The 9,757-nt window shown below is 45.0% G+C and overlaps 1 protein-coding gene across 1 annotated transcript; it reads left to right on the top strand.

Annotated features, from left to right (window-relative positions):
* Nucleotides 1-161: 161 nt before the first annotated feature.
* Nucleotides 162-9,507, top strand: LOC144134118 (uncharacterized). The gene is made up of 8 exons (XM_077667098.1): nucleotides 162-227; nucleotides 617-685; nucleotides 1,075-1,143; nucleotides 6,798-6,863; nucleotides 7,198-7,266; nucleotides 7,656-7,724; nucleotides 8,663-8,882; nucleotides 9,007-9,507. The coding sequence occupies exons 1-8, from the start codon at nucleotides 171-173 to the stop codon at nucleotides 9,111-9,113; spliced, it is 726 nt and encodes a 241-aa protein (XP_077523224.1). The 5' UTR covers nucleotides 162-170; the 3' UTR covers nucleotides 9,114-9,507.
* Nucleotides 9,508-9,757: the final 250 nt, after the last annotated feature.

The following is a 9,757-nucleotide window of genomic DNA, read 5'->3' on the forward strand; positions in this document are numbered from 1 at the left end:
TTTTTTACTTGTTGACCTTTCATTAATCAATTTCTCTTTATTCTGAAGAAGTAGTGTAATGCAATAGTAAACTCAAAGTTAAAAATCCTCCGCGGTTGCCCTTTTATGTGCCATGTAGATTACTATTTTGTGGCAAATGAGGTTTTCTCACTTTGCAGGCTTCCACTAGCATGGCTCCTGGTCCTCTGCAGAACCACCCAGGTGGTGTTCTTGGTGTCAGTGGCCAGGTACGGTGGCTTCTCATGTTCAGAACTATTTTTGTGAGCTCGAAATGCTTTTTGCTTCCATTCTTGCTAACTACAGGCAAACATCTCCCAATGATGCCATTATAAGAGGTTATGTTACATGTAACTGCAGGCAAACTTTTGCCAATCAAACCCCATTAAGAGGTTCTATGACATAACCTTTAAAAATACCTTATTTTGATCTATTGGTCAAATTACAGTTTTGGTTTTCAGTTTTTTACTTGTTGACCTTTCATTAATCAATTTCTCTTTATTCTGAAGAAGTAGTGTAATGCAATAGTAAACTCAAAGTTAAAAATCCTCCGCGGTTGCCCTTTTATGTGCCATGTAGATTACTATTTTGTGGCAAATGAGGTTTTCTCACTTTGCAGGCTTCCACTAGCATGGCTCCTGGTCCTCTGCAGAACCACCCAGGTGGTGTTCTTGGTGTCAGTGGCCAGGTACGGTGGCTTCTCATGTTCAGAACTATTTTTGTGAGCTCGAAATGCTTTTTGCTTCCATTCTTGCTAACTACAGGCAAACATCTCCCAATGATGCCATTATAAGAGGTTATGTTACATGTAACTGCAGGCAAACTTTTGTCAATCAAACCCCATTAAGAGGTTCTATGACATAACCTTTAAAAATACCTTATTTTGATCTATTGGTCAAATTACAGTTTTGGTTTTCAGTTTTTTACTTGTTGACCTTTCATTAATCAATTTCTCTTTATTCTGAAGAAGTAGTGTAATGCAATAGTAAACTCAAAGTTAAAAATCCTCCGCGGTTGCCCTTTTATGTGCCATGTAGATTACTATTTTGTGGCAAATGAGGTTTTCTCACTTTGCAGGCTTCCACTAGCATGGCTCCTGGTCCTCTGCAGAACCACCCAGGTGGTGTTCTTGGTGTCAGTGGCCAGGTACGGTGGCTTCTCATGTTCAGAACTATTTTTGAAAGTTTGAAATGCTTTTAGCTTCAATTAATACCAATTGGTAGTTGCAGACAAGCAATCTAGAAACTGGCAAGTGTGGGCCTGAACAGCAGTGCACACCTCTTGAAAGCGTGACATTTTCCTTCTGAATGCATGGTATATGGAGCAGAAAAAAAAATTTTGCCTGCACAGCAGTGACAGCTCAGAGTAGCTTTGAAGCCGCCGCGGTGGATCAGTGGATATGGCGCTCTGCTGCTGACGCGAAAGACGCAGGTTTGATTTCAGCTGCGGCGGTAGAATTTTGATGGAGGCGTAATTCAAGAGGTTTCTGTATTGTGCAATGTCAGTGCGTGTTAAAAAACCCCAGGTGGTCGAAATTTCCGGTGCCCTTCACTACAGCGTCCCTCATAGCCTCAGTTGCTTTGGGACGTTAAACCCCCATAAAACCAAAACTTTATGCGCACGTGTAAATCGGCCTGAAATAACATGTCACGATGTTCCTGTGTGCATGACGCATGAGAAGAAATATGTTCAGTGCCGAGACAACTTGGTGTATTCCATTCCTTTGTCATGTGGTGGATCGTACATTGGCCAAACTGGTCGTTGTTTAACTAAAGACTTAAGGAGCATAAGAATAATGTGAAAAATGCTCCTGTATCAGAATTCATTGCCGTGATTGTTCATGCTGACCAATATTTGAGAAAAGTAAAATTGTAGCAAAAAGGAAAGGCCAGCTCACCAGGGAGATAATTGAGGCATCAGAGATTGAGGATAGGTATGGAATGCATAAGCACCCCTTCTGTTGCTATCTCGAAGAAAGAGCACGAATTTTTGATGTCCTAGATTACGTGCATCGAAAGCTTTCGCTTGCTCACAATGATTAGCCTGTAGAACTTGATGTTTTCTCTGTATGTTTCTGTTTTTCTGTGATACCAGCACGTATTTAAGCCCTGGTGTCCTGAATAAAATCGTTCTGTTGTTAGTTCAGCGCTGTGTTTGGCCGCTTCATTGTTTGGCTTTGAGCCGTTGCGCTGGTTTACAAGAACCTTGTGTGAGATGTTCGAAGTGTGAAGACTCTTTAGCAACTGCTTTATCGATGATCACAAAAGCTTTGTATGGCCAAAGCTGCACTAAGTATGAAGACTTCATGGTACAGCATCCTCAAACCTCCCACAAAACACTTCCCCACCTCCTTTGTCAAATCATCACAGCTGACAAACAAGATGATACCACTGGTGCAGTCGTTGAAAAAGCGCTCCAATTTGTTTCATCGTTGCTGCAGACGATGCGAATACTATCCAACTTTCTTGTTGATGCAGGCAAGTACCCCAAAAAAGTGTGGTATAAAACAATTCTGCCAGCCAAATTCCATTTCTGTGCGAAATTTGAGCTCTAACAATTTACCAGTTTAGCTCTGAGGTGCAGTCTAAGTGCGCGTTTAATTGCGGAACACGCTTATTTCGGATGTCATCCAAGCCTTTTGTTGGATCAGTCTACGGGTGGCTGTTTTATATTTTTGAAGCACAGCAGTTTCTGCGATTTTCCAACAACCAGCAGCGGCAGCCGCTTCATGCCGGTCATATTCGCAGCAATCAAAACTGTCACTCTGTCCTTACCTCGCTTGCCGCCGAAGCAAGGGTCTCCTTTAAAAGCGAGGGTCTTATCTGGCAGGGCCTTGTAGAAAAGTGCCATCTCATTGGCATTAAATACAAATACATTGCAGGGCTCATAACAGCAGGGCGCCTCGGAAGCACATTTCTCCACGCTTGCATCCACAGCACCTTGCTCGCCGCAGGCACTCAGAGACCAAATTATGCCCCTTCTTGAAGCGGCCAGACTACCTTTCTGATGCACTCAAACCTCCGATGTTCATCATTAGGGCGTATTTTTCTGCTAGTGCGCAGATGAGAGGTCCGCTCAAGGGCAGCTGTGAATTTTGCGCATTCGCAATCCATCGAAGCAGTGCTTCTTTCTGCTTTGAATATGCTGCCGTTCAGAGTCTTCCGCTTGTCGGAGAGCTGTTGCCCATCGTAAGCTTGCAAAATATGAGCTTCATTTTTAATGTACGAGGTCAGCGTGTTCCTCTTCACGTTATATCTTGTCATGATGGCCTGTTGCGGAACTGCTCCCTAGGCAGCCTTCAGTATTTCTACTTTCTGAGCTAATTAAGCCCTTCGCCACATAATTCGGCTGCTTCATTAGGGCCTTGGTAGCCATCGCAGGAGTCGAAGATTGCAGCGTTATCGGGATTGTTGCTGAGAACGCTGTCCACACACCACCCCAGCACGCGCACACCTTGCTCCACGGTGCATACGCAAAGGAAAAAAAAATGTGGCACAGCAGGGCAACAAAAAAAAAACAAGAAAACCCATCCTCTGTCATCTTGGCTGATGTTTACACCAATGCAGTGGCGCCTTTATACTTTGGTTTAACACCAGCGCCGCTTCCTCTATCCTCATCATCTCAGCTCCGGTGCACTCATGGCCTCCTTGTACACATGCAAGCTCTGCCGCCTGTCTGAATTAACCGAAGGGTAGCCAAATTTGTCCAAATTAACGGGAGTTTTATGCCATAGAAAAGTATTTGTGGTTGACGGGACGGGATGGGCTGTCCGAATGATCAGATCTCACATTTAAAACTATTTTTGTGAGCTTGAGTGCTTTTAGCTCTTATTCTTGGTAACTGCAGGCAAACGATTTCTCCCAATCAAACCGCTAAGAGGTTCTGTGACATTATGTTTAAAAATATATATTGATTTATTGGTTGAAATCCAGTTTGGTTTCAGCGTTCTAGTTGTTGACATTTAATTATTTAATTTCTCATTATTTAGAAGAATTATTATGAGGTAGCAAACTGAAAATATTCGAAAATCCCCTGAGGTTGCCCTTGAGTATGCCATGTACAGTGGTCGTCAAAAGTTCGCAGGCCGCTCTGACCGAGCCAGGAGCGGCTGCTCTCCCCTCTCGCGGCGCTGCTATCGCTAGCGCGGCTCGGCGCGCGCCGGCTGCGAGGGTATGCGCTGAGAGGGTGTGCATTCCCCTCCCTTTGACTCTCGTTGATAACAAAGCCTGAAAAATGGTGGTGCGCCGCTCGCCTTCACTGTTCGCTCTTCACATTCCGCTGCGGCGCTTCGCGTGGCATTGCAGAGGAGAGTTTTCCACCAAGTGACGCGCCATACTAGCTGCCATATTCGGTTAGACTGTGTGTGCTTCCCATACTTTTCAGCGTCCTGCCGTACGAAATAACGCGTTTACCCACACATGAGATGTGTTCCGGCTCTCTCAGCCATTTGCGTGATTTCCCACGTTGCATTTCGGCGTGGAGCCCTCATAAGTTCCGCGACACCCATCAAGAAACTTCTCCAATCCTGTTTGTGCCGATATATGCCATGTCGTGTTTAAAAAAAGCTTAACACGTAGCAAGTAATCTTTAAAATCGACCCGGCCAAGCCCGAATCGACGGTGTCAAATACGTTGGCGACCTCCAATTTGGCATTTCTTCTTTCACACCCTCCTTCATCCCTTCCCTTACAGCATGGTTCGGGTGTCTGCCGATATATGCGAAACAGATAGTGCGCCATTTCCCTTCCGAGAAACCAATTTACTCACCTCCAATTTGGCACGGTTCACTTCCCAAAATGTGGCCCGGGCCACCCCGAAAATTCACCTTTGCCAATTTTCACCGAAATCGATGTCCAAGCATAACTGAGTGCCCCAGACGTGAAGGTAACCTCGAAATTTGGCACGGGTCATTTCGAAAAAAGTGGTCCGGGCCAACCTCGAAATTGACCTCTGCCAAATTGCATAAAAATCGATGTCCAAGCATAACTGAGTGCCCCAGACGTGATGGTAACCTCGAAATTTGGCACGGGTCATTTCGAAAAAAGTGGTCCGGGCCAACCTCGAAATTGACCTCTGCCAAATTGCATAAAAATCGATGTCCAAGCATAACTTAGTGCGCCAGACGTGATGGTAACCTCGAAATTTGGCACGGGTCATTTCCAAAAAGGGATCCGGGCCAACTCCGAAATTTGGCCTTTGCCGATTTGCACCAAAATCGATGTCCAAGCAATACTGAGTGTGCCAGACGTGATGATAACATCGAAATTTGGCACTGGTCATTTGTCAAAAAGTGGCCCGGGCCACCCCAAAGTTTGACCTTGCCAATTTTCACGAAAATCGACGTATACAGCTATAATTCACCTTGCGCGGCATGGTGGCGACCTCCAAATTCGGCACAAGCCATTTCAAAAATTTGGTCCGGGCCACTCCTACAATTCTGCCTCTGTCAATCCTCTGTCGATCGATTATAGATAGACGTCGGCTTTGGAACGGATTGACAGAGGTAGAATTGTGGGAGTGGCCCGGACCAAATTTTTGAAATGGCTTGTGCCGAATTTGGAGGTCGCCACCATGCCGCGCATGGTGAATTATAGTTGTATACGTCGATTTTCGTGAAAATTGGCAAGGTCAAACTTTGGGGTGGCCCGGGCCACTTTTTGACAAATGACCAGTGCCAAATTTCGATGTTACCATCACGTCTGGCACACTCAGTATTGCTTGGACATCGATTTTGGTGCAAATCGGCAAAGGCCAAATTTCGGAGTTGGCCCGGATCCCTTTTTGGAAATGACCCGTGCCAAATTTCGAGGTTACCATCACGTCTGGCGCACTCAGTTATGCTTGGACATCGATTTTTATGCAATTTGGCAGAGGTCAATTTCGAGGTTGGCCCGGACCACTTTTTTCGAAATGACCCGTGCCAAATTTCGAGGTTACCATCACGTCTGGGGCACTCAGTTATGCTTGGACATCGATTTCGGTGAAAATTGGCAAAGGTGAATTTTCGGGGTGGCCCGGGCCACTTTTTGGGAAGTGAACCGTGCCAAATTGGAGGTGAGTAAATTGGTTTCTAGGAAGGGAAATGGCACACTATCTGTTTCGCATATATCGGCGGACACCCGAACCATGCTGTAAGGGAAGGGATGAAGGAGGGTGTGAAAGAAGAAATGCCAAATTGGAGGTCGCCAACGTATTTCACACCGTCGATTCGGGCTTGGCCGGGTCGATTTTAAAGATTACTTGCTACGTGTTAAGCTTTTTTTAAACACGACATGGCATATAGCGGCACAAACAGGATTGGAGAAGTTTCTTGATGGGTGTCGCGGAACTTATGAGGGCTCCGCGCCGAAATGCAACGTGGGAAATCACGCAAATGGCTGAGAGAGCCGGAACACAGCTCATGTGTGGGTAAACGCGTTATTTCGTACGGCAGGACGCCGAAAAGTATGGGAAGCACACACAGTCTAACCGAATATGGCAGCTAGTATGGCGCGTCACTTGGTGGAAAACTCTCCTCTGCAATGCCACGCGAAGCGCCGCAGCGGAATGTGAAGAGCGAACAGTGAAGGCGAGCGGCGCACTACCATTTTTCAGGCTTTGTTATCAACGAGAGTCAAAGGGAGGGGAATGCACACCCTCTCAGCGCATACCCTCGCAGCCGGCGCGCGCCGAGCCGCGCTAGCGATAGCAGCGCCGCGAGCGCGGAGAGCAGCCGCTCCTGGCTCGGTCAGAGCGGCCTGCGAACTTTTGACGACCACTGTACATTACTCTTTTTAAATGAGAAGTTTTCACACTTTGCAGGCTTCCAGTAGCATGGCTTTGGCTCCATCGCAGAACCTGGGCATTCTTTCTGGAGTCAGTAGACAGGTGCGATGGCTTCTCTTATTTAGAACTATTTCTGTGATTTGAAATGCTTTTAATTCTCATTCTTGGTAACTGCAGGCAAACTTTTGCCAATCAAACCCCATTAAGAGGTTCTATGACATAACCTTTAAAAATACCTTATTTTGATCTATTGGTCAAATTACAGTTTTGGTTTTCAGTTTTTTACTTGTTGACCTTTCATTAATCAATTTCTCTTTATTCTGAAGAAGTAGTGTAATGCAATAGTAAACTCAAAGTTAAAAATCCTCCGCGGTTGCCCTTTTATGTGCCATGTAGATTACTATTTTGTGGCAAATGAGGTTTTCTCACTTTGCAGGCTTCCACTAGCATGGCTCCTGGTCCTCTGCAGAACCACCCAGGTGGTGTTCTTGGTGTCAGTGGCCAGGTACGGTGGCTTCTCATGTTCAGAACTATTTTTGTGAGCTTGAAATGCTTTTTGCTTCCATTCTTGCTAACTACAGGCAAACATCTCCCAATGATGCCATTATAAGAGGTTATGTTACATGTAACTGCAGGCAAACTTTTGCCAATCAAACCCCATTAAGAGGTTCTATGACATAACCTTTAAAAATACCTTATTTTGATCTATTGGTCAAATTACAGTTTTGGTTTTCAGTTTTTTACTTGTTGACCTTTCATTAATCAATTTCTCTTTATTCTGAAGAAGTAGTGTAATGCAATAGTAAACTCAAAGTTAAAAATCCTCCGCGGTTGCCCTTTTATGTGCCATGTAGATTACTATTTTGTGGCAAATGAGGTTTTCTCACTTTGCAGGCTTCCACTAGCATGGCTCCTGCTCCACTGCAGGATCATCCGGGTGCTCTTGTGGAAGTCAGTGGCCAGGTACTGTGGCTTCTCATGTTTAGAACTGTTTTTGAAAGTTTGAAATGCTTTTAGCTTCAATTAATACCAATTGGTAGTTGCAGACAAGCAATCTAGAAACTGGCAAGTGTGGGCCTGAACAGCAGTGCACACCTCTTGAAAGCGTGACATTTTCCTTCTGAATGCATGGTATATGGAGCAGAAAAAAAAATTTTGCCTGCACAGCAGTGACAGCTCAGAGTAGCTTTGAAGCCGCCGCGGTGGATCAGTGGATATGGCGCTCTGCTGCTGACGCGAAAGACGCAGGTTTGATTTCAGCTGCGGCGGTAGAATTTTGATGGAGGCGCAATTCAAGAGGTTTCTGTATTGTGCAATGTCAGTGCGTGTTAAAAAACCCCAGGTGGTCGAAATTTCCGGTGCCCTTCACTACAGCGTCCCTCATAGCCTGAGTTACTTTTGGATGTTAAACCGCCATAAACCAAACCAGAGTAGCTTTGTTTAACAATGGCTTATAGCAACCATCAACACAACCTCCAAGTTTCATGTTCTAATAGTGCAGCCTCTGATGCTACGTTTTAGTTGCTACATTTTAAATATACCTCAACTTTTATCTGTTCTGTGCCTCTGAATGCCTGGCAATTAACAGTAGTGTTGCCAACATGCAGTGGAGCCTGTAGGAATCCAAAGAGAAGCCGACCTGTGTTGTCTAACGTAGGTTTATATAATTATGGACAGAGGTGACTATAGGAGGCCCAATGTGCTGCTAACTCTAAAGTAGAGGGCCGAGTGTTATGTTTTGTCATTACTAGGATATGCAAGGAGAATTGATATTTTCGTAATATTGCATATAGCAACCCTTAAGAATGGGATTTTAGTAGTTTTAATGTAGCAAATAATGTCTCTTCTCAGTTTGTTACTGTACAGTATAAAAACATGCTGTTTTACTTCATTTACTTCAGGTACATCTCGGGAATGGGATGTATGTGAGTGCGGAGCGGTGGCGCTGGCTCCTTTCCCGAGGTCGGGACTCCCTGTTTTGCAAGGACACTGCAAAACTTTTGTGGGGAGTCTCAAATCTTCGGGGAAAAAGTGTCACCGGCGCTGCATGCCGGCGATTTCTGAAAGCTGGTGCCACACAGAAACCTGGGCTGACCCCAGAAAAGCTGGCAGCAGTGGGCAGTAAGTCTCATTATGTTTAAATTTCCTGAGTGTTCATTTTATTTAAATGTACATGATTTGAATCCCATTATTCTTCAGCACCTGTGTGTCTTCCAATTATGTCATGAATATATTACTCTTTCAGATGCATTTGATGCTTATATTATTGCCAATCCAACTGCCGAGGATCAAAAAGCGCGGCGGGGGAAGATGAATCGTTTCCTGGCAGATATGTTGAGAGACATTAAGTAGTCTTTACCTGTCCCTGCAATATAAAAATAAAGGCAGTGAAAGAAAAGAGTCGTATTTCATTCCCTGCAACCAGGCGTATGCAAGCATCCATTTATTTCTGGGATGCAGCATTTGCTCTGCTAAGGGTTGCAAGTTCATTTATGTAGCCTGCATGTTCACAGCTGTTAGCTGGACATTCCTCTTTAATTGCTTTCCAGTGCATGAGCTCCAAAGCCACCGTAACCCCACGACCAGTCCCTCGTATGTTATACGTGGAATAGGAGGCCCACGTATGTACGTGGGACACGTATGGGATATGTGACACATTTGACACATATCCACCAAATGCGTATATATGAGTCCCGTATATATGTGTTTTGGCATACGAGGGACAGAGTAACATACGAGCACGCATGACATACGAGCACGCATGACATACGAGCACGTATGGCTTATATGTGGACACATGTCCAATAATTGCGTATATATGAGACACATATATATGAGATTTTTCAATAGGGCCATGGCAGTCAATCCCAATAAGTTGGTTGTTTGGCAGTGGAGCTGTGCCAGTTTCCAACGGCGCAAAGCTCCGCTGCAGCAATTCATTCCGGCACAGGCGGTCAAACCGCACATAATTCTGTTACAAGAAACTCTCGATGACG

Source organism: Amblyomma americanum, chromosome 1, assembly GCF_052857255.1.
Source record: "Amblyomma americanum isolate KBUSLIRL-KWMA chromosome 1, ASM5285725v1, whole genome shotgun sequence".
Taxonomy (NCBI): Eukaryota; Metazoa; Arthropoda; class Arachnida; order Ixodida; family Ixodidae; genus Amblyomma; species Amblyomma americanum.